Below are 23,685 nucleotides of genomic sequence, written 5' to 3' on the forward strand. Positions count from 1 at the left end.
GGAGCGCAAGTTCGTCTGCTTCGTTTGCAGGGGTTGTGATGATGTCAGAACGCCGAGCTCTGATTGGTTCTTATTGAAGAATAGTGGGTAGACCTCAAATCAAGCTGCTTTGAGGTCTACCCACTATCCTTCAGTCAGCGAATCAGAGCTCGGATTTCTGGCGTCACCTCAACCTCAGCAACAGAACCAGACGAACTTGGGCTCATCATACCTTGAGCTCTATCGAAAGCAGAAAAAGCTGACAAAAAAAACACATTTCTCAACCAAAACTTCTTTCCTACGTTGTTGTTGTTTTTGTTTTCTTCTTTACGTGAGATCTTCACACCCTATTCAAAATCTCAAGTTGTAGCCTGAAGTAACACAACGAAACGCAATATGGGAAGAAAATAAGAATTTTTTTATGGCTCGCTCAACCTAGGTTTCTTTATTATGCTTCGGTAAATTTTACAAACCGCCATCATAAAGATGATTCGTCATTATATGCAACGACCTTACTAAAAAACCTATAATCTAGGTGTTCATTAAATTTCTTTCAGATCACAACAATGTATTTATGTAAATACAGGACGCAAGGATCTGTGCTGGCACAGCGGCGTTCTAACCGAGACAGCACACGAGCCATATGCGGAGGACCCCGGAAACGTTAAGCTGTTAAAAAAAAGAAGTTTGGTATTAAATTGACTTAAAACGAAAGAAACACACAAGAGGACGAAGCAGACGACACAGCTTTCGCATAGAAATGTAACAAGTCATGTTCATAGCTTGGCATTCCAGGAGCACCCCATTCGGCATTCTAGCCGTTTGAGCTAGCCTTAGTCCGGTCGTGATGATATTACCGGAAATATTACGTCCGACATTCTATATACTTAAAATATTTTCCATCTGCTCCCTACCTGGCCGAAGCTTTATTTTTACGTAAAAGAAAATCCCTTCACTGCCACACCCGCCACCCCCCAAACACGCGCGATATTTTATATTCGTACCCAGATTATAAACCCAAAACAGTAAAATATAAAGTTCTATACAGTCCCTGACAGCTAAACAAACGCAGTCTGTTACGTTCAGCATACTTGATTAGTGATTCGTTCTCCTGTGTTCTGATCAGCCGGGGCCGACCAGAACAGACAAGCGGCAAGATTCTCGCTAGAGTTGCATCTGCACTCTGCGTTTCTTGACGTATCCGTGGCTTTGTCACGTGTCGCATTCCCAAACAATTATTTGAGCTCTATCAAAGCCATCGCAGAAAGCAACGCAATAACGTATTTGGGCCCGCTTTCGTTCCGGCAACTCGTGGAATTTTGGGATATCTCCGGAATCTCTGGTGGAATATCCGAAGTGTTGGAGGTCTCCAAAATCCACTGCCGAATGTAGTTCTTCTCGACGGACCTGGCCATTCTCAAAGCATCGCTGTCGTTCGGAGACGAGAACCGCAAGTCTTCGTGGTGAGCCGCGCCCTCGATCAGGATGACCACCGACTCGTCGCTAGGAGGATCCTTGATTCCGTAGACGTTCCAAGGATCGTGATCGCCATTGCTGCAAAAGCATACGTTTACATGGTCACCGACAACGTAAGAAGCGTAGGGCGTGGCTAGTACCGTGCATCTCATTATTGCTCCACAGCCAATTAGTCTGAGGCGTTGGCCGATAAGGAGAGCCATGAACGGTTTACGTATCAGCAAGAAACAAGAACACAACATGAAACGACCTGCATTTCTTAAAGGGGCACTGAAGAAATTTTTTGAGAAAGGTCGTTTTTGATCTTATATTGTTTAAAATGAGTTAGTTCTCACAAATACCGAGTCCTATATTACAAAACCACCTATTCATCTCAGGGCAATAGAAAAACATGTGGACATTTTTTTTTCCCGGACTACATTGTGTGGACCAATGAAAGCCCAACGATACGCTCAGATTTCGCATGATTTTATTGTAATTCGTTCCGTAGAGATTCTGATAGATACACATTCAAATAAGACTTCTCTTTTTCACCGCGGGCGAAGCCATCGCTTGCAACTCGCTGACAAGCGCCCTTCGTTGACCACTTCCCTCGGAAGAAAATTCTTCCCAAAAAGGGTGTGTCACGATCTTTGAACACGCTTTTAACGAGAAAATAAGCTACGCACGATTGTGATTTTGGGTTTGTTGGGATGCTTAGATCGTCTAGATTGTGTTGTCACCAGAAAAGGACCATCTCAGAATTGACTTCAGTGCCCGTTTAAGCAGTAAAGTACGATAGCAACGTTTTTTTTTTTTGTTTTTTTTTCCTGAGATTGTTTTTACATTAACCTATCGAAAGCAAAGCACCTGCACTCTCATTTGTAGGATTCTGCTTGAACAATTTTATTTCTTCCCACATAAATCACAAAGTGGTACATGGACGTGTCTAGCGGATAGCACGTACAACTAACTTTCTTGCACACTATAGCGCTATTTGCGCTACTACACTTGTGTGAACGTTTTAAAAGCTGAGAAACCAGCTCGCCCTCCAGAACTTGTTAAAACAAATGCATTCTGCGACTGGCAAACTTGGCCGCGGTCCTTTCATTGATTCTAATGACGGACTTTTTTTTTTTTTTTTTGGTGGGGGGGGAGGGGTAGAGAGCCTAGATTGGGAGAGATGGTACATCTCAAACCATGTGGACCGTTTCGCAATTTAATGGCAGACATCTTCTGCGGAGATTGGTCGCAAGTGCGCATGCTCTGCGTTTAAGCGGACGAGGGGGAAAGCAAGAGGAGACGATTCCAGGCGATCAACGCTTTTGTCACCCCTCGCAGCACGTATCACTAACACGGTCCATTAATCGGGTGACCCCGATCAAGCAGTTAGTTGGAAACTCTCTTTAGTGCAGGCTCTCTGGGGAAAATGGATGGATCGATGGATGAGGTTGACCCCTTTGAATCGGGCGGCAACTTGCGCCACCTAGTCAGTGTTTTTCTTTTTTAGGTTGGAAGATATTCAACCGTCGCGCCCCTAGCGGCTGAGTGGAATCTCTAACCCGTGGGGAGAACAGCAAAATAAATTCCATCTGTGCATTTTTAAGCGGCAGTTCTCGGCTGCCGTAGCTCAACACTGCGTCGGCGTTCCGCAGGGGCTCGCATCATTGAATGAGGCAGTAATTAAACACGAATGCTAGCCGAACGATGACGCAGCACTCGTGCTCAACATCAGCCCCGCACTCTATCAAGGAAGATTATGATGAAATATTTAGCCCCCAGGACTCGAGTTGAGCGAAAACAGAGGTCCGTAAAAAACGAGCTGGACCAAAGCCCGTCCTACTCTTTAATCTCCTAGGCAGTGTTCGAGTTAAACTGGTGGCTGCCAATGATTATTCACCAACCCGCAATTATATCGATTGATGGCGGCCATAGGGAGTTTTAGGGATCCGTTTTTGCACATCCGATACGGTACGCTGGGCCCTACGGTACGAACTGCGCATGCGTTATAGCATAAGACACGCAGATGTGCAGTGCGTACCGGAGGATCCATCGTATCCTATCGGATGAGCTAAAATGGTTCCCTAAAACTCTTTAATATATGCAATACAATACTGTTCCGGTATATTAACAATATAATCAAAGGTAAACGCGTGGGCTGCAAGCTTTGTCAGTGAACAAATTCTTCGAATAAATGTGAAGATGGGATGACAGCATCGGTCTCACCTGAATATAACTTTCGAGGCTGAAGGCAAGTTCCCTCCACCGAAAAACAGATAGCCCTTCGTGATATCCGAACGGACGCCGTACGTCTTTCGACATTTTTCAGTCTCCTGAGCTTGGTCCCAGACGGACGGATAAAACATGTCCGCCACGCCATCGCTGCATACTGGATGGACAAGTTCGGTGCACGTCTGGAAATGTATCAGGAACCACGAGTGTTGGATTATATCACCTTCACGCGCATATTGCTTCAAGGGTGTGTATAATTTGAACACGAGGGTTGTTCCACGAGATTCAGGTTGCATTGCTTCCAAGCGAATATTGCTGTGCAGCAGTGTTGTACGGAACGGCGTTCCAAGGAACGGCGTTCCTGGAACGCGTTCCTTTTAGGAGGAACGAAGGAACGCCGCCGTTCCATTTTGCATCGCTGGAACTGGAACGGGAACGCGTTCCATTTTTACTGGAACGGAAGAAGTAACGGCGTTCCTTTTTTCGTCCAGTGGGGTAATTTTTATTTTATTTCTCACAGGGAAAGTATGAAAGTTGTGGTAGGGTTGCCTTGCTGCATGCCCATCCGGGAGGAACAACACTAAGCCGGGGTTTCTTAAACGAGAAACTACATTTATTAAAGTAACAGGAATGGATTGTTAGTATCAACGTAAGACATTGCCGGAGCGTTCGAACTGCACGCCTCCGTGGCCACGGTCCGTCTTCCTTCCCTGTGGGCGTGTCCCCCTCTTTTATACACCTGCGCGGCCGGACGTTTGCGCGGCCCAGATGTTCTTAACTCTGGGTGGTCAGTAGCGGCCTCTGGTGGTGGTGGCCGGACCTCGCTCCCACAAAGTACAAAAACAATATCTTTATGACCCGCAGGATCTCTTTAACTTTTTGGCTACTAATATTATGGATTATTTTGTGTGGTCCTCGCTTGCTAACAGTTTCGGGTGCAGGAGAGCTGGTGGGCAATGATACTTTTTTGAGTGCCCGGAACTGCGGTACAAAAAGCAAAACTTTTAGTTGTAGGAAAAGACAAAGAAAGACGGTTGTTTCAAACTCAGCTACCTTTCTTTGGTTCCACAAATCCTCATACACCTAGAAATCTTATTCCCGACTACAGCCATTTTCGAACTTCAATAACGAGACCTACAATTACAACAAGATCACAAATTGCCAGATATCGGACTTATCCTTGTATCCCGAACATTATTCACTTAAAAAATACAAAAAAAAAAAAAAACTTATTTTTTTTTTGTTCTTTATCTTCAAACTGAACAGCAAATCCAACCTTCACAACGAAGTATTTGTATCTTTCAAGACTGACTTTCCAAAAGCCCTACCCTCTCCTTCACTTGCTCGTTTTGCGGACAGCAACATCGAGAAGCAACTGTTAAGTTCTAACACAGGACTCCGTTAAATTGAAGCGTGTGAGGTTGTTTAAAAGCGCTCGTGCAATCTTGGGTAAATGTACATTTGGCTCGTCTGAATTGTCCACTACAAACATGGACATGGTTAATAGCTGAGATTTATAACATGAATATATCAACAAATGAAATCCTACTGCTGCGTGTTTTCTACTCCTGGTGCCCTTCCATCACGACATAAAAACTCGTATGTTGACTATTAATGGGATAGATAGAAAAAAAAAACTCTGCTTGATTTAACTAAATATGGTAATTAGCAAAAAATACAAATGTAACGTATATGTAACGATACGTTCCATTTTTTTAACTGTAACGGTAACGAGTTCCTTTTTCACAAATGGAACTTGTAACGGGAACGCGTTCCAAAAATCAGAAGGGACGAGGAACGAGCTTTCGTTCCTTTTTTTGAGGAACGTGTACAACACTGCTGTATGTGATTTGTACACAATGCTCACCCTGAAGTTTTCTCGCGTAAAATGTCAGATAATATCGTTCCCGCCATTCGTGTTTTTATATGAATACGTCACAGCGCTCCGAGTTGTTAGGATAAGAATTACAGATAAGGACGTACGATAAGCCATCGGTAATGTTTTCTGCTTTGTATATGAACTGTAAGGCTAATATCAAAACCATTAAAATCATGACAGCTTGAAAAACGCTATACCTGGAAAACCCTGAGAATCTTAAAGGGGACCTCCGGAGCTTTCTGCGATCGTCTGTTTATGCTGTTATATTGCGTAGTAGGTGCAAGTTAATATGTATGCAAAGTTTTAGATTACAAAACCGTTTATTAAGCAGATGGCAGAAGAAATATATCGGGACTCTTTTCTCTTGGAAGACAATCCCCCATTCCCTGCCCATAGCTATAACTTGACCAATGGAAATGCTGGATCTCGCGGTGAATGCGAAAGTTATTATTGCAACACTTTTTAAGCTTGTTGTAAATTAGAGTTTGAGAAAAACGTAAACTGATTGTGGTGCGGGAAACATAGTCCGCAATTATCGCTCCAAAACCAGCGAGCTATGTTTTCTCCCCGCAAGCGTGTTGCTAGGGGGTGATGCGTCAGCGCGTCGGCTCGTCTGCTTCCCGGGGCGTCTGCAGGCGTGCGTTTGCGGGACACGTGTTCCTTCTTCCCGTGGATCTTGACTCCGAAGCCAGCTTTGCGATCCTTTTACGTCAACGAGTCAAACGTTTCCTTTGTCATCTGTGGAATGCGACTGCGTATTGCAGTAGCAGCGCGACGGTGCGGTGCGACGAACGACGACTGCCGAGCACAAAGTCCGGGCCCTTTGACGACGGTCCGCGCGTGTTCGAGAGATTCCTCTGCGGGTCGGCGGTCGTCCGCGTTGGTGACGCGCAGTGACGCCGGAATCCTTCGCTTGCTATTGGCTGACGCGTAAAGAGATGCCCCTCCCGTTTTCCGGGGTCATCTCAGAAAGGGGGGCGTGCCGGGGACTTTGATAGCAATTTTAATAGGGAAATCCGCCGCGCATGACCTTAATGTTATGATTTTCAGGATCCTTAGTGCCTGTAGAGTGGGTTCCCGCCATATATAGACCATCGCAGAACGCTCCGGAGGGCCCTTTTAATATCGCTCAGCAGGCAATAAGTCTCCGACATTTTCTGATGCGATGTCGCTCATAACACGTGTTTCCATTGTACTCATGGGCGTCGTGCATCCAAATATCCGCGGCTCAGTTTTGTCAGAAAGTTGCGAACCATTTGACAATATTAGTTTTCTCGGGTAGCACAGTCAAGCGTTTAATGTGCGAAACAGAAATTGCATGTTCGTGTCACGTAAGGAGCAGTATAGTATATTGCAACGTAATGAAGGCTTCGAGCCTTACCTTAGCCCTGAAAACGCTGAGACTCTCGGCAAAACGCTAGCTGCCGCTCTGCGTTCGCATTTCTTACTTGTTATTGATTTTTATTGCAACTTCTATCGCAAAGTACACAATTTTAGCTAGTACTTGCATAGGATATTCAATAACGATATCCTTGAGCGTGAATCGAAACCCTGCAATGTGTAATTAGTATTTGTGCGCATCCCGGAACTTAGCTGGAATTATTAACACGCAAAAAAAAAACACATGGTAGTTATGATGATGATGATAATGTTTTTAGGAGATTTCTTTATAAATTATCCCAAACCAGCTCAAAAACCGTCATGCTTTGTCAAGTTAGTGGCGCAATGTGTAGTCGCCGACAGCTCAAGAAACGGGTGCATCTCATTATCCCTTTGCGGTCAATGAGATTGCTGCATTATCCGATAAAAACGCCGATTAACCAATCACGAAGCAAGAGGCATGGGCACCGTAAGCAGAACCCAGTGTTTTTCTTTGGCACTTAGTGACTCTATCATCATGCAGCCGATGTTGTGTGAGGATCGGCAAGGATTATGAACTTTTTGGGTATGAACCCTAATTATATTTAATCTCAAGAATTGCACGCATTATAGGGAAAGTATTCCTGGGCATTTGCCCCTGGTGACGGAAGTTATACGATGGACCTTTTGTAGAAACATCGGTTCAAGAATAAATGGTTCTAGTACCCTCTCTTTCTTCCTTCTGGCCAAGCAGAGGGGGAAGGTGGTTTCTTTGTGTCAACTTCGGGGCAGAAGATTACGCACGATGAAAACAAGGCGAGTTTTGGGGAGCCGTATCTAGGTCACAGCGCCTCAATGAGTGAAGAGGATGTGGCTGACGCTTTTGGTGTGGAACGGGTGGGAGAGGCCTTGCGGGCGCGTTGTTTTCTCGCCACATTGTCTGGAACCCAGTCGCGTGTCTAAGTGGCAGCACATATTCGCCAAAAGGTCCATTAGTATTAAAACAATAGATCCAAAAATATGTTTACGAAAATCTCTTAATAATAAAAGTGAAGGTGTCTTGTAGTTGGGCACTCATTCAGCCTTAGCCTTAAAGAGAAGCTGAAGCACTTTTCAGTAAATTTGAGTTAGGAGTGGACTTGTATAGCCCTTTGCCCCGTGAATTCAGTCATCGCACTTACCTTGGGCAAAAGTGAACGTAAACCATATTTATTTTCGAAAATACGTGCGGCGATGGCCGCCGGGCATGCGGCGATACTCTCTTCCGCCTGTTATTTGTCCAGAGCATCGTGAAGACATTGACGGCATCTCCGAGCCAGCTTAGGCAGGGTCATCCGATCCGGTGATGACGTCATTTTTGCTAATGTTTCTCTCCGCTCTAGCGCTTTCCTACCCTCGGCGCGCCGCAACAGGTGGCTCTACGTCGAAGTTTTAATTGGGTACTACGACGCTCCTACAAGAAAGATGGAAAGAAAGCTTACAGAACATAAATTTTAAGGTGTCTATATTACACCATTTACTGTTTTTACCCTAGTGTTTCCCAGTACTTACAGATTATAAACCTTATTTCATATGAGAAAAATAAATATACAACCCATTAACTTAGCAGTGCGTAGCTGGAGTTAGGAACTCCAGTGTTATATTTACTAACTATATTCACTATCATCGACCAGGTAGTGTCTCAACCATGCTGTAAGATATGCAGGTGAGGTAACGCCCACTGAAAGCAGCGGTGCGATCGGATTTTGTCCTGGCGACTTCTGCTAGGCAGGTACCTCCGCCTTACGATAGAATGCCCCGCGGTATGCAAAGGAAATAGACTAGGCTCCGTATGGAACTCTGCGAGGGAACGCGCCATGTCAGTAATATATATATTTTTTGTTAATTTGAAGTAGAATTTACCGCATTCCGGCGAACTAAAATTACCACATTATTTATCAACATTTTCATTGACTTTGATGCATTTTCCAAATCGTATGAGCGGCTGGCAAAGTGGACTTGTCTGCGAATTGTCCGACGTGCTCTTTGCTTTTTTTATGTTTGTGTTGCTCCCGAACTCGCTTAGAGCAGACGAAGTTTTCGGTACCATACGAAATTGGCATTTCTCGCCCTTTTTTTTGACGCCTAAGGGTGGCCAAGATTTGTTAGGTATGGGGCAGCTCGTGCTGTGTTCTGAACTGTCAATCGGGGTACGGCCCGGAGGAAAAAAAAAGCGGTGGTATTTAACATAGGCAATGTTGAGTACGGGTGAATCTATCGCGCTGGGCACAATGTGACCTCAGTACAGTGCAACGGCGCACCGCTGACTTCAAATGGCGCGAACCTGGCGGAGTGGAATCGATGACGTCGAGGCCCTCACGACATGCCTGAACTGATTTCTTAGCTAGACTTAACTTTTTTCCGCTGCGCGCCTACGTGATAATTTTAACTTGCAATGTGGGACTACGTGGCAAACAGAGCCTATTTATTAAATATAATATTAGTTTGCTCTAGTAAGCTTCCATGGTTCATGCACACTTCGCGAAATAAATTGCCAGTGCCTGAAACATTAATGAGGATATTGTGTTTAGTTTCTTCCTTGCGTGGCGCCATCTATGTGGAGTGCCACAATCCTTCCTAAAGCGGGGACATAATTAGGTCACCCAATCGACTGTCGCATCTCCACGTCCCTAACTTACACCCTCGTCTCGTCGCGATAGCTTTACGGCCGACACTTTGGAGAGGTTTCGAGCTTGTGGGCTGACGTTGCCGCCAATAAAAGAAAAAAAAACCTTTTCTTTCCCCTCTTGGCGCGAGGAGGGGGAAGTCGGTACTTCCCGTCGGTCGTGCCGCCCGAAGAGGGCGAAGAGGGCAGCCCTGGTGCCCCGCCAAGAACGGCGCGAGGAATGGGGAAACTCTTCGGGTCGTCTACTTCAAACTGTTGCTTCCAAACGTTCCTCGCGTTATGCGAAATCCCACTTTGGCAGTATTCAGCTGCTACACGTAATGTTGGATCATTTGAGCTACCAACCGCGCTTGCCCACTTCACGGATCACCGAGCACTCTCAGCGGTCGTGAGTGGCATCCACGAGCCAACCACGGCGGCTATAAGAATTCACCGCCTCGCACCTCCATCCTCACATACGTGAAGGCACCTTTACTCGTGCTTTGCGCGACCGCGCTATAGCTCTCGCTTTCGCTTCTTCGAACATTTTGGGCGAAGAACCCGACTTTTTTTTGTTTAAATGTGTTTTGTTTATAGTGTTTGTATATTCCCGATTGTATAATATTTGTGTGTGTCCCGCTCCCCTATGTAATGCCTTCAGGCCTTTGGAGTACTTAAATAAAGAACTGAACGAATAAAATAAATAAATAAATACAGAAAATATGAATACAAGAATCTCAGCCAGCCAGGATAACTTCGATCATCGCGCCAATTCCAGTCTCCTACAGAACATGCTGCGAATATCCTACAGAACCCAGTGTGAGAACACTTCCAAGAAAAACACTGCTTTGTCTAATCAGATGGGATAAGTCTAAGCAAGAGGAAACCGCAAAAATTAAAAATAGATCTTCGGACGCATTGTTTGCAATCGCCGCAATATTACATCTCCAGATTGAGCTCCTACCTGAAACTCCAGGCTGTATGAAGACGTTGGAATGTTTAGGATGTCGTTACACCTCAGCTTGCCGGCGAAGTTATAGCAGAGATTCGTCACTCCAGCGATGAGCTCCAGTGGTGCAGTTCCGTTTGAGTCAGAACCTGTAAGCACTTTGCAGGCTTCCTGGAGACATTGGAATGCGAAATCAACAAAACGACACAGATACTCCTACGGTCCTCATTATCAAGAAACAGTCAATGAGATTGCAGCGTCATTCGATAAGAACGGCGCAGAAGGAATTACGATGCAAGCTGCGTGGAATTGACAATCCACACCCTGCATTTATTAATCTGCCAGCGACTATACCACGCATTAAAAAAAATATTGTGCGTCTGCTTTCATCCGCAGTATTTAGTAGAGTCAATCACTACCATCCACAGAGGGACAGCCTGCGCTGTTGCGCTAGGCATGATATTCGCTGTGCTTACGTCAAACTCGTGCTCAGCGCCGACTGATTCGACGCATCGTTTCATCTTGAATCCAGACGCATTTGACGTTACGACCTCATGAGGTCAATCATACAGCGTCAAAAAGGCAGACGCATGGCGGTCGTCATGTTACCGCATGTCTTCCGTTATCGCTGAATCACTCATGCCCAGCGGCTTGCGCTTTTATTTATTTATTTATTTAGTTAGTTACTCTATCCTCAAGGAAATGAAGCCTTAGACAGAGGAGAGCATGTTAAATTACAATTTTGAAAATAGCTTCGCAAAATTTGGTGTGAGTGATATCTTCGGTAAAGTCATTCCAGTCAATAAATTACGTCGGGGAGAATTGCGTTTACATGTGCTGTAGAAAAACATCGCGGCCCGGCTATTTTCTTGCAATTATCTAATCTTGCCAAATAATAGGTTGGTGGACATTAGAATTTTGTGTTTGTTTTGTGTCTGGTGTGCCTCTCTGAAACCTGCATGAGTGCACTGGACCTTGGTCAGGTAAGTGTTAAGTACCTTTTGTCCCTGCTGCCCCACTTCAAAATGAATAATAAAATTAAATGTACTGAAATTAGAGAGAAACCAGTCACTGAGCTGCGGCGAATAAAATACTGCAGAAGGCAAAGACAAACCTTTTCCCGTAGTTAAAAATAATGGGATAGAAAGATTTAACTAGATTAGAGAAACACTAGTGAAACGGATAGCGCGACTTTGAACTGAGTCAATACTATATTTTAATGTAGAAAGATGAAGGTGTCAAATTGAAGATGCGTATTGTTATTTAGATCAAACCAAAGAAATATAAAGGAGCCGTTTCAAATCAGGAGGGGCTGATCTGAAGTTACGGCGGGTAACCCAAGCTTCGATCGGCAGAACATATTACTCAGTTAACATGACTGTTATGTCTGCGAGGCAAGAAACGGCAGGATGAGGAAGGACTGCGAACAGTTTTATTCCGCAGAGGCCGGCAGCGACCTGGCTGCGCGTACGACGGTGCTCTTTTTATAGAGCGCCCGGTGACGTCATTATTACGCGTGCTGCTGATAGCAACGGCGGCGGCCTCTAGCAATGACTATCCCAAAAAAGGTTCGGAGTTAGGAGAACATCAAAATATCAATACGTGTTAGTTGGTTCAAGAGGAACACTATTAAAAATGAGAGGAGCGGAAGCTTTAGAGGAGGACGAAGAGAAGCGCATGCATTTACATATGTTAACATTAGCTATTAGTAGAGTCAATGACATGTTGCAGCACTAGAAAATCATGGGAAGATGTTATTTTACGATAAACGACACAGTCGTGTGCGAAAAAGAACAATGATGAATATACCTTGCAGTGAAATATCGTACATGTACGGCGTGCCCACAAATCCAGATGGTGGCTGCCCAAAGGTGGTGGATGCATCGCATTAATATTTCAGGAAAAAAAAAAACAGTTACAAGGATAAAAATAAAAAAAAATAAAGGATAACTGCTTTTTCCTTTCTATCGCGCCCGTCTGCCCTCCACGCACCGCCTGACGAGCGCAACAACCGACAAATGGCGGCAGGGGCTCCGGAACAAGCTTACTGCCCGGTCGCGCAAAAAGCAGACGTTCAGCTAGAATTACTCGATGAGCACTCGGTTTTACATGTTTTGTGTCCCATTAATGTGTTCCACAGGGTGAATCAAGGAGACGCCAGGCTCTTTAAATCGACCGCAAAATTCGGCGTCTTAATCTATCACGCTGCGACTTTGTACAGCGTTGCCTACAGATGGTGCATTTGTTTTTTGTAAAATTTGCAAAGAGCGAACTTACCTGAGGAAAAAGTAAAGAAAGAAAAAGGCTTAGCTCCTATGGAAACGCAGCGAAGCCACCGGTCTTCAAACAACACGGCGCCGTTTCGCACGGGAAACAAGAGATGGCGCAAGCGGTTGCGACGCCAACTGCCGCCAACGAACGAGCATACGACGCTGAAAGCCGGCGTCTTTAGCAGACAAGAAACTGCACTTCCTTGTTGTTATCGCGCCTGTTTTTGTTTCTGCGACTGTCGCCGCCTGCGGAACGCGCGCCGCTTTTGAGTCGAAAAGATTGTCAGCTAAAAACGCCGGCTCTCGGCGCCGTATGCTCGTTTGTTGGTGGCGTTCGTTGCGCCAACTCTAGTCTACCGTGCGAAACGGCGCCGTGTTGTTTGAAGACCGGTGGCGTCGCTCCATTTCCATAGGAGATAAGCCTATTTTCTTTTTTTTTTACTTTTTCCTCAGGTAAGTTTGCTCTTTGCAAATTTTACAAAAAAGGTGCACCATCTGTGGGCAACGCTGCACTAAGTCGTATCGTGATAGGTTAAGAAACCGAATTTTGCGGTTGATTTAAAGAGCCTGGCATCTCCCTGAATCACCCTGTATTGAGCGCGCGCCATTTATGATTCTAAAACATCATCTGGTTCTGGCGTGACCAAGTGCTTGCGCCGGAACCGGAGCCGCCATCTGTCGGTCTTTGTGCAAGTCAGAGCGTGCGTACATGGCATACGGGCGCAGTAGGCAGGGAAAATCCGTTATCAATTTTTTTACCTTTCAGTCAGCTAAGTTTGTTCTAAGTTTTCATGCGATGATTTCATCACCTTCAAAGGCACCCCTGTGGTAAATGGCAGCGCGATACAATACGAAGCCCATTCATGCGGTCGCATTAAGGCTTCATTCTGTTTCGTGGGCAGGCTGTAGATGAGAAAGAAAACTGGACCAAGGACCGTCCCCTTAAACACGCCAGATGTTACAGGAACTAAACCAAATGAAGAATCGCTAGCATGAACAAACTAAGGACGTTGTGTCAGGAAATAATTAATCCAGAAGACTACCTTGGTGTCAAGGTTTAATGATGAAAGGTTGAGGAGGAGTCGATTATACGGCACTTTTCCAAGTGCATTAGCAAAGTCAAGAAATACAACATCAGTAAGAAAACCGGGGTTGAGGTTAATAAAAAGGTCATTAGTGAGCCAAAGTAGCTGCGTTTCACGAGAAAAATGTCTACGGAAGCCGTGAAGCGCCTTGTTAAAAAAGGAAATAAAATCAACTTGAATAAATAGTTGCTTGTGGAGTATCTGTTCAATTGTTTTCGAATCTTCAGAAGTGAGAAATATCGGTCAATAAATTTAAAGGAAATGATTTATTGCCTCTCTTGCGGACCGAGATGACCCCACCGATTCTCCGATCCTCAGGAAGTTCCATCGTACCTAATGATTGACTGCTGGAATATTTTAGTCCAAAAAAGGATCAAGGAACATTTTGTACAGAGGAATATTTTAGAGTTGATATCATTGGTACCACAAGACGAGGACACTTTTACGGTTTAAATAATTTTGACAAAACCTTCGAAATCAATACATATCGGGTCCATACAAGGAATATTGCAGTCAATGGGTGGTAACAACGAAACAGGACAATTGATGGTGAACTGAGTAGAAAACCTATTATTTACAACTGAAGCATGCCAACAATTTTTATTGCATTTTAAAATCATCAGTAGGTGCATAGCCTCCTCTAAGTAGGGAACGCGGAACAAGACTAACATCTTGCCAAACAATAAGAGCTTGACCAGACCCATCAGCTGGTAACGTCGGCTGTGTCTGGTCGTAAACTGAAATGGTGTATAGGTACTTCCGTAGATTGCGGCGATCGGCTCTTTTGAGAGCTTCGCGGAAATGTACACGCGTATGTGTGTGATTGCTTTTAGATCTCGTTATTTTAGAGTACAGTTTGACATTTTGTACCTAGGAAGCTTTGACTTGCATGATACCGTATTTAGTTTTTTTTTATATATATATACATAGACAAATTTGTCATCCGAATAAAAGTTACTAATACTGCTAGCTGTAGAGTAGATGTCCTGCTCTTAAAGCTGAACCGCCCTGAGGACACCAATAACACAGATATGCCAGTACGTCTCCAAGTCACGCCGCGAACGTTGGCAAGCAAAGGAACTTTGGGCATAGTTTGTTTCCGCTCCTCCAAAGATTCCTAATTGATTATTTACAAATAGTGCAGGCCCCAAAAGTGCCCAATCAGAAGGAATAGCACAGATAATGAATACAATAATATTACACGCAGCAAAACACAGGAACCTAACGCCTACGTATACACGTCTTTGTAATACAATTTATCATACAACATAGACAATACCTTGTAACCGGGGTCGTACAAATGCGCAAATAAACAACAAAACAAGTGAAATTAAGGACCAAACGGTCCCGTAGGGGATAAGGCACGATACACTTCTAACAACATATATGAAAATAAAATTAACAACTGCTGCAGGAGAATATATGGTGTAATGTGATGACAGTGCTATATTGAAAGACACGAAAAAAAAAAAAAGTAGTTTCAGCTTCGAAGGCCTCGTTTGGTAATTTATTCCAATTTTCGATGGTTCCATACTCCGCTGCAACTCAAGAAGGTACGGCGAGGGTAGGACAGGCTGCGAAGGAGGAAGCACACGGAACGCTGGAGAAGAGAGGAGGAAACCTTCTTTTCTTCTTAGCGTTCCGTCTGCTTCGTCCTTACCCGACCCGTCTTACCCTCGCCCTACCTTCTTCAACGGACGATAGGGAAAAAAACAATTCTTGTAGAGATTAGTTCTTGCGAATATAGAGTTAAGACCAGTGAATGGCGATACTTTGTCGAGTGCATGTCAAGTTGTGAAATATAACTTTGTGGTTGAATGATCAGTATATGGAAATAATGGATGTAAAGATATTTTAACCGAGCTACTTTTTGTCGTAGATTTAGAATCGGAAGGTTGGACAGCCGTAGCAGGTTTGTTGGGGAATTGAATTGTTTAGACTGTCAGTAAATAAATCACAGTGCTAAGCTTTGTATCTTGTCGAGAAGTGTTATATCTTTTTTGGCGTAGGGGTCCCATAGAATGTTAGCATTTTCTTTAGCGGGTCGAATGATTGTCAAATGAGCAAGTTGTCTTGGTTCATTTGGTGCCTCGTAGAGCAATAGTGCTTTTTCGCTCCCAGAAGAATAATGCTTGGGCCATAGGCAGAGAGGAGCGCAACTGCAAATATTCCGCAACTGGACAATGGCGCTACTCTCGCACCGAAAAAGCCACCGAGACGAAACATCGTTTCACAATCACAGGCAAGTGCCACTGCCTCTGTTACCTTGACTGGGTAAGGCGGCAGCGATGAGCCCGATAAAGAAGGATCGGCGTAGTTATCCCGGGCAAGGATCTCGTAGGCCATATGAATCCAGTCCCGCAAATTGGTATATCTTGAACTCTGACAAAGATTGAACGTCTTCTGTAGATCCCTGAGTCCCCTGCCTATAAAAACATTGTAAACAAAAAGTATGATTAATTTTACACACACAGAGTGGCCACGGATGATCCTAGCTTTAAAAAACGAGCCGGAAAAATCTACATCTACACATAGAAGCACAAACTTTAATCGAATGTGCATTTTCGGTTGTGCATTTTACATTTTAAAATTTCAAAGCGTAGCTCTCGTCTTGTCAAAAATGAGACCAACAAGCATTCCAGGATCAACGGCTGATGCGTTCGCAAATGCGTCCATGTGGCGGCTCTGGTTTAGTTGTGTTTTGAAAGTTTCCCCACTTCAAATTGTTCCCAGTGTGCAGATTACTTTATTAACATCATTACTGAATGCTCTAAGAGGTTTATTTTAATCGAGAAGTGCTTACGATTGCATGTTGCTTTACATGTATTGCCATTTAATAAATGTTGTAGCAAATACATGAACACTGTTCAGATTACGATTAACTGCGGCAGTGTAAAAAGAACTAGAAGGCACTTAATTATCGGTGGATGAATGCTTGCAGCATCGTTGACTCTTTAATTCGAATACAAGAGATTAATACAAAATTAAATAACCGCATAATCAGTTTTTCTTTTGAATTTATACTAAGTTCTGATTGAATAAGATTCTTCTTTTAAATTGAGAAATAGTAAAACTTAATTTTTTCTACGATAATAAAGCTTTTGCGGTCGCGTCGACCGCAAATGGTTTACAAAAATGAAAATAAAATAATTGGTGTTTGGTAAAGTTAACAATAAACGTGCTTGCGGTGGCTTCCGATTTAACCATTGGGCTCACGACTGGCAAACACCAAATGCAGCCACGCAAGATATCTGCTATGCAGATGAACACGTTCAGTTTGGTACATCTGAACCCTATACGACGCGCATAAGACAAAGGGTTGAAAGTGTCGGGTACTTACTCGTTGAGGCCGTGCTTTCCAGCAACTCCCACGATTGTCGAATGGCGGCCGCGCATGCAGCAGATTCCCTTTCAAATGCTTCGGTAACCGCCCGCAAATAGGCAGAACATGGGGTCAGCCCAGAAAACATGCGCATCGGCGCGCTGCTTGAGAGTGCGCTGAAAATATCGTGAAATGTTACATCTTTGATGCGCTACATTCCAGCCCTCAACGATTACACGGACACTCCTGCACTCGAAGATGTCTCTTAGCGTCTGCTTTATGTCAAAAGTATTCGGAAAACCAAATCGCTCCAACCTGAGAATAGAGGCTCTCCCAAGTACTTGGAGGAGAGTAGACGCTCTATATTCCTTAATCTGTACGACAACTTCAAAACTAGAGCACATGACTCGCTCCCAGTTTTGAAACGCCTTGCGACTACCAATTGGGTAACGTCAAAAGTGGTGACTTGTCATTGTGTTGATTGATACGGTCCGATGCTTGATATTAGTATACATATCTATGTATCTCATACATAAAGTGCATAACGTACGATGCGGTACGTTTGTCGAGCATACAAGTAAAATATAGAATGGACACATGTTCGTATTTTGGTCATTATGTTATTTATATAGGTATTTATTTTAGGGACTTATTTAATTATTTATTTACCAGTTCATTTAATTGATTGCTTTATTATTAATTTCTTCTACTTGAGTCTTTGCAGGCTTGATTGCAAAAACTTCAAATTCAATCAATTGATAAATTGATTCATTACTACGATGCATTAACATTAAGAACAGAAAATGGCAGTGCCAGAAGCTAAAGCACAATCGGTATGAGAAAGGAAAAAAAAAACGCGTTCAATACATCTGAAATTTTGAAAGGTGCAAATATCCACTCAATCTTGTCTACACCCTACCACGTTAATTCGTTAAAATTCCTCCCGCCAACCATGCTCACCCCTAAAATACTGTTAATTACAGCAATTAAATTTGTTATCTAGAACAGAGACCCGTGTTCCGAAGCCCTGATAAAAAAAGTCGACGACGAAAAATTGCGAATGTGACACTCACGCTTCGATCAAGTGAGGATACTTGATTCTCAACAGCGCTGCCAGCATTCCGCCATAATTTCCGCCGAATGCTACGAAGGGACATCTCGCAGCTCCAGGCAACGTTGTTCGCAGGTACAAAACGAGATCAGCGTAGTCCGCGAGGGCTTGTTCGGAGGTCAAATATCCCAGTTTTTGGGGGCTCTGAAAGAATCGTTTAGAATAACTAAACAAAACGTAAAGCATCCCACAAAAAGACTGCACAAATAAAAAATAAAAACAGAAAAAAAAACGCTGTTCTTCTTTTTTTTTTTTTTTGAGTGTTCGTTTTCTTTTTTTTGCGCTATTTTTCGTAACTTTCAACGATCACCTACTCACCCGGCTTACCACCTAACCGTGATTAATGATAATGAAACGTGTATAATGTGAACAAACGTACTTCATCTTTTTCTTTTTTTATATACGACAGCATTTTTACGATCATCAAACCGTGAGATTAATGCGCGTCCGACTGTCTCAGCTTGACGGGCAATTTTAGCGAGAAAACCAATTAGTGTTTAAAAACACACCAATTTCATTTCCCCGCCAAATTTAGTGGGAAGCGTATCTTCTCCAAAACAAAAACGCATTAAAACCTACCTGGTGTAGTACACATATTCTCCGTCTCACCTGTCCGACGGCAACCAGTCCCACAATTCCAATGAGTCAATCAATCACCCCCAAAAGTACATCGTCAGAGCCCTTATCACCTTTGTATGTTTATTTTACCCCGTTACACCAATCATGCACAATAAATGCGCAGTGATCCCGCACTTTTTTTTCTCTGCGTGATTGGTTTAGCCGATGACAATAAACGCCGCACAAAGACAACGAGCGCCATGACAATGCGTGTTGGGCGAAGCTTGATTAGTCCTACCCTAAATGTGGCGTTGGCTGTGGTCAGATTTATAGCAAAACGGAATACAGGTGCTCACAAATTCAATATACCCCAAGAGTTTAGCGGGAAATCCTGAATCGTTGATATTGAAATTATATAGACCAGATCAATTTAAAAATAATTGGTACAAAAAAAGGAGCCTCGCTCATGCAGTGCGAAAGTGCCGAGCTCGATGAACGCCAGAAGAAATGCAAAAAATCCCAAATATACTATCGTATTAAACCTCGCTTAGCAGCTGCCAGATAATGAAACATTCTTCTTTCTTTTTTTTTTTTTCTTGTTTAGTGAAGTGTGGTATATTACTTCGTATTTGTGGCAAAGGGAATGCTTAAAATTTCCAGTTTATTCTTTATTTAACAAAAAGTACCATTTTAAATTCTTGAAAAAACGAGAGATGCAAGAGCTCATGTACCTTACCTGAAAGGCGGAGTTTCCGAATGGCAACGACTCTCCGTAGAACCGATGCTCGGCAAAGACGACCAGGGCGTTGAAATCGGGCGCCCATTCCTGCAGTACACCCTTGAACCACAAAACATGATATACTATATTTCCTATAAATAGTAGTAACTCGATAAATATTGTTTGTTAATAAGTCATTAAGTTAGGTCTGTGGGTGTTTGGACAGCGGGGGGTTAGTCAGCTCCAATGGGCGTCTGTTGTCTCTGCTTTCCAAGAGTAATTTAACCAGGGGAATTACGACTGCACTCTAAAAATGTGCGTCTACTTTCCCGCACAACACTCGGAGAGCCAATCACCGCAACTGACGGATGGAGCTCAGCGAATGACACTGCCGAAACATATGTTTAGACCAAAAAACGCAGTCTGAGTTGTGACATTAAGCAATGCAAAACGTCACGCTTGCATTGCTTAATGTCACAACTCAGACAGCGCTTTTTGGTCTGAACACATATTTCGGCATTGTCATTCGCTGTGCTGCCTCTGTAAGTTGCAATGATTGACTCTCCGAGTGTTTTGCGGGAAACAGGAGACGCTCGGGCTTTATTTTAGAGTGTGCTGGCCCGGGATCCTCAACGCGCATAACGCGGTAACGGTACCGAACCGCAGGCCGGTACGATGCTTATCTAGATCGAAAGGAGCAGGGATGCGGATCGAACCCTCTGTTCTGTAGCGTGAGGTTTCGCTCCACGTACACAGAGCTCCGGTACGTTAAGGCGCTCGCCATCGATCTCTCCCTTTTACCCCCTGTTCTCTACTATCATGAAGAAATTTAGTGTGCTAATACCCCATGCTGCAGCCTTAACACATTATACTGAAATGATCAGCACCAAGACCTGTACACAGCTCAATATGCGTACGAATGATGGCAAGTATCATGACCGTTTCAAACTTGAAGGTTCTACACAAATTATAAACCAATAATAATCCGAATGATATCGATGTGAAAGGATCGTATGGTAGCAATTCTGCTAATGATACTATGACTATTCATGATTTTTGGTTTCCCTGAGGCTACCCACTTATCTCGTATACCGAAAGCTGGTGCTACAACGTCCGTGTTATAACTGTGATATTTTTGTTTTGTTTTATCAGCTTCTATATCCACGCCTAGTTGGTTGTAAACTTGGTATTTCGAACTTTAATAAATGCACTCGGTTGAGTTTCGCTCGAACAGAACGTGGCTTCATTCGTACCGTTTTTGTAATCAAATCTTCGATTGAATCTTGGCTTCCTGTGTAGAAGAACACGGGACCACCGCCTGTCTTCCAGTACAAGTCGCAAACGAAGTAACGCATCTCGTAAGTGCGTTCGTCATGATATGCAAAATGGTCGACCTAGAGAAGAAAATGAACATTGAAAACAGACATAGTGTAAACCTACCTGCTGCTTTTCATTATATTTTCTTTACTCCAAGATCGATATTTCACAAGCAAACAAATTGCTTTAGTCGAGCTTTCTCGTACTTCTAACAATGAAGCAGGTTGAGCAATGGCATGTACTGAATACTTATACGTGTTAGTAAATATTGCTAATAACTGCCATATCTACGGCGTGTAACGCTAAACTATTACGGAGTGTTATGTTTTCCTTTTCCTCCGCTACGATCTCCGCAACGGAGACGAAGCCATCGCGCATGCGCGACGCTAACCTTGTCTTCGGAGTTCCTGGTCAGAGAAAGCGTTGCAGGACGTAGGAAACGATCTACGAAAATACTCTGAGGTCTCAGGTTATCCCCTATAACAAACCCCATAGCCGAGAAAAAAAAAATATTCACTGCGTATTTTCTAATATATACGTGTGTAGCCAATGATCATTAAATTATTTAATAACAATCTAAACTACACCATCCCCAGTGATTGAAACTGGCATTTTCTATTAAACTGGTAACAAACGTCGTGTTTACGTTACGACCCCACAATTTCCTCAGCTATTTCGATTGTCCTCACGTGGAAAATAAAGTACTTCAAGGCAATTACTCACTCTGGTCGTGAAGCTGTACTCTTTGAATATATCCACACTCGCAGCTAAAGATACGCCAAGGCTCCAGAGAAAGATTGTAGTTTTCGAAGCGAGAGCCATAACAGTGTGCTAGTGTATAGGCAGAGATGCACAGCGGATGATCAAAACGTAGGTTGCATACGGCTTCCAGATCGCTTCGTTCGAGGCTGCAGCGTGCTAACACAGCTGGCTTCCCAACGAGGAATATACCTGTACTAACTGCAGTTAAAAAATGTTCGCTTAGTAAACACATAAAAAGAGCGAAAAGGGATCAAGGGCAAATGACTGTGTTCTAAAAATAATTGGGGTTGTGTGGATACTTATACAGTGTGTAGTTGGTCAAGTCATTTCAAAGTTGCGACGAGTCACTCGCTGTAGATGAGAAATTTAGCCAGTGCAGTACAACCACTAGCCTGGGGTCTTTAACGTGCACCACGCAGTAGTGATACATGACCGCACGCCGGTACGATGCTCATTCAGATCGAAACGGGCAGGGGTGGGGATTGAGCTCAGGATCCCTGGGTTCTGCGGCTCGAGCTTTACGCTCCACGTGCTCCGAGCTGGTGTGCGCCAGAGCCTTTTATACTGGGAGGATTCGGCGGTTCTTTGATCCAGCCGCCAGTCTGGCAGCACTGATCAAACAGTCTGGCAACTGTGCGCATCCGCCATGATGTGCCTTGCCGTCTAGCTTGATTGCACCTTTGCATTTAATTGCATTATAATTATAACCTTAAATTGCAAGCTTCACCCTTGTTTGGTGTAAAGGCCCGTTCACACTCTTGCGACTGCTTGCGACCTCTTCAACCTGGGTTCCTTAAAACTTCTTAAACCAAAGAACACACTGGCGCCATCTATTGGGAAGCAGTGTAAACTCGGCGGTCCGGCATATTTTTTTTTATTTCTCGCGCAATATCCTTTCTTTTTTGGCTCGAAAAACTTTTGTCAATGTTATAAACGAGCCTTTCTATGGGTATTACGCACATTTGACCTCGGAAATCCCGCAAAACCTTCGCTTTTGTGAAATGCAGTTCTAGGGTCACCGCATAGATGGCGCCACAATGTCAGTGTGTCCCCTCATTCTAGAAACATTTAAGAAGTTGTAAGAGATCTCGTCTCTCTCAGTCGTACTCGGTCGCAGGAGTGTGAACGGGCCTTAACGCTGGTGGCGGCTGATAAAACCCGTTTGCCCTACTGACTCCAGCCGGCAGTCGGCTCGCTAGAGTCCATGGAGCGAGAGACGACGATGAAAATGATCGTTCTGCGCTGCGCTCTGCCAGACGTTAGATGAAAAAGAAATGGGGGGCTGCAGTGCCGTTGGGTGCTCGAACAACGCGAAAAAGGGGTTCAGGATGTACCGGTTCCTGCAAGGAAAAGAAAACCGCGCAAGGCACAAGATCTGGGAAACCAAGAAGGGCTGACTGGAAGCCGAGTTCTCGATTGTGCAAAGTAAGTTTGTGCTTAACGTGTGATTAACGTAACAAAATGCTTGATTTTTCGACTTTCTCCTTACGCCAACAAAAGCGCAAACGGCAAAGCCTACACGCGTATACATCGCATGTCAATGGGGACCCACTCGCCGGAAGGCACATCATGGCGGAAGCGGCGCCCGCTGAGTCCGCTAGACCTAGCGGGCCGTAAGCCCCTCCCACCCGCCGAACTCTCCCAGTATAAAAGGCTCTGGTGTGCGCTAGCCCACTCGGCCACCGATCCCCCCCCCCCCCTGCATGGTGTTCTCCTGCGGCTGAATTGTATCAGTCTGCAAGCCACCCCAGACAGCACACGACGTCGGGCCAACATTGGTATTTAATTGACAAATAATGGTCCAATATTGGGCCAATATGGCCATCGTAGAACCAATATTGGTGGTACACTGGAATATACTGGCCAACGTTGGCCTGACTTGACCAACGGCTCACCAACGTTGGTAATCAATTGGCTTAGGCTGGCCAATATTGGCCTACCTCAGCCAATGGCTTACCAACGTTGGTTATTGGTTGGCTTAGGTTGGCCAACATTGGCCTGTCTTAGCCAATTGGTTACGAACATTGGTAATCAATTGGCTTAGG

At 44.2% G+C, this 23,685-nt stretch overlaps 1 protein-coding gene across 1 annotated transcript; it reads right to left on the reverse strand.

The window, feature by feature from the left end:
* Positions 1-1,214: 1,214 nt before the first annotated feature.
* LOC8040749 (lysosomal Pro-X carboxypeptidase-like) lies at positions 1,215-21,700 on the reverse strand. Its single transcript, XM_002401127.5, has 9 exons — positions 21,602-21,700; positions 20,815-20,955; positions 19,580-19,681; positions 18,248-18,429; positions 17,193-17,350; positions 16,118-16,278; positions 10,513-10,668; positions 3,661-3,848; positions 1,215-1,533 (listed from the first exon to the last, which is right to left on the reverse strand). The coding sequence occupies exons 1-9, from the start codon at positions 21,698-21,700 to the stop codon at positions 1,215-1,217; spliced, it is 1,506 nt and encodes a 501-aa protein (XP_002401171.3).
* Between the last annotated feature and the right edge of the window lie 1,985 nt (positions 21,701-23,685).

The sequence above is a fragment of the Ixodes scapularis genome, unplaced genomic scaffold (genome assembly GCF_016920785.2).
Source record: "Ixodes scapularis isolate PalLabHiFi unplaced genomic scaffold, ASM1692078v2 PGA_scaffold12__126_contigs__length_90152505, whole genome shotgun sequence".
NCBI classification, from domain to species: domain Eukaryota; kingdom Metazoa; phylum Arthropoda; class Arachnida; order Ixodida; family Ixodidae; genus Ixodes; species Ixodes scapularis.

Coding starts and splice junctions, on each gene's coding strand:
- LOC8040749 (XM_002401127.5), bottom strand. CDS start 21,700: ATGGCTCTCGCTTCGAAAACTACAATCTTTCTCTGGAGCCTTGGCGTA. Junction 18,430..19,579: donor TCGGAAACTCCGCCTTTCAG/GTAAGGTACATG, acceptor CGATTCTTTCAG/AGCCCCCAAAAACTGGGATA. Junction 3,849..10,512: donor CATACAGCCTGGAGTTTCAG/GTAGGAGCTCAA, acceptor ATACATTTCCAG/ACGTGCACCGAACTTGTCCA.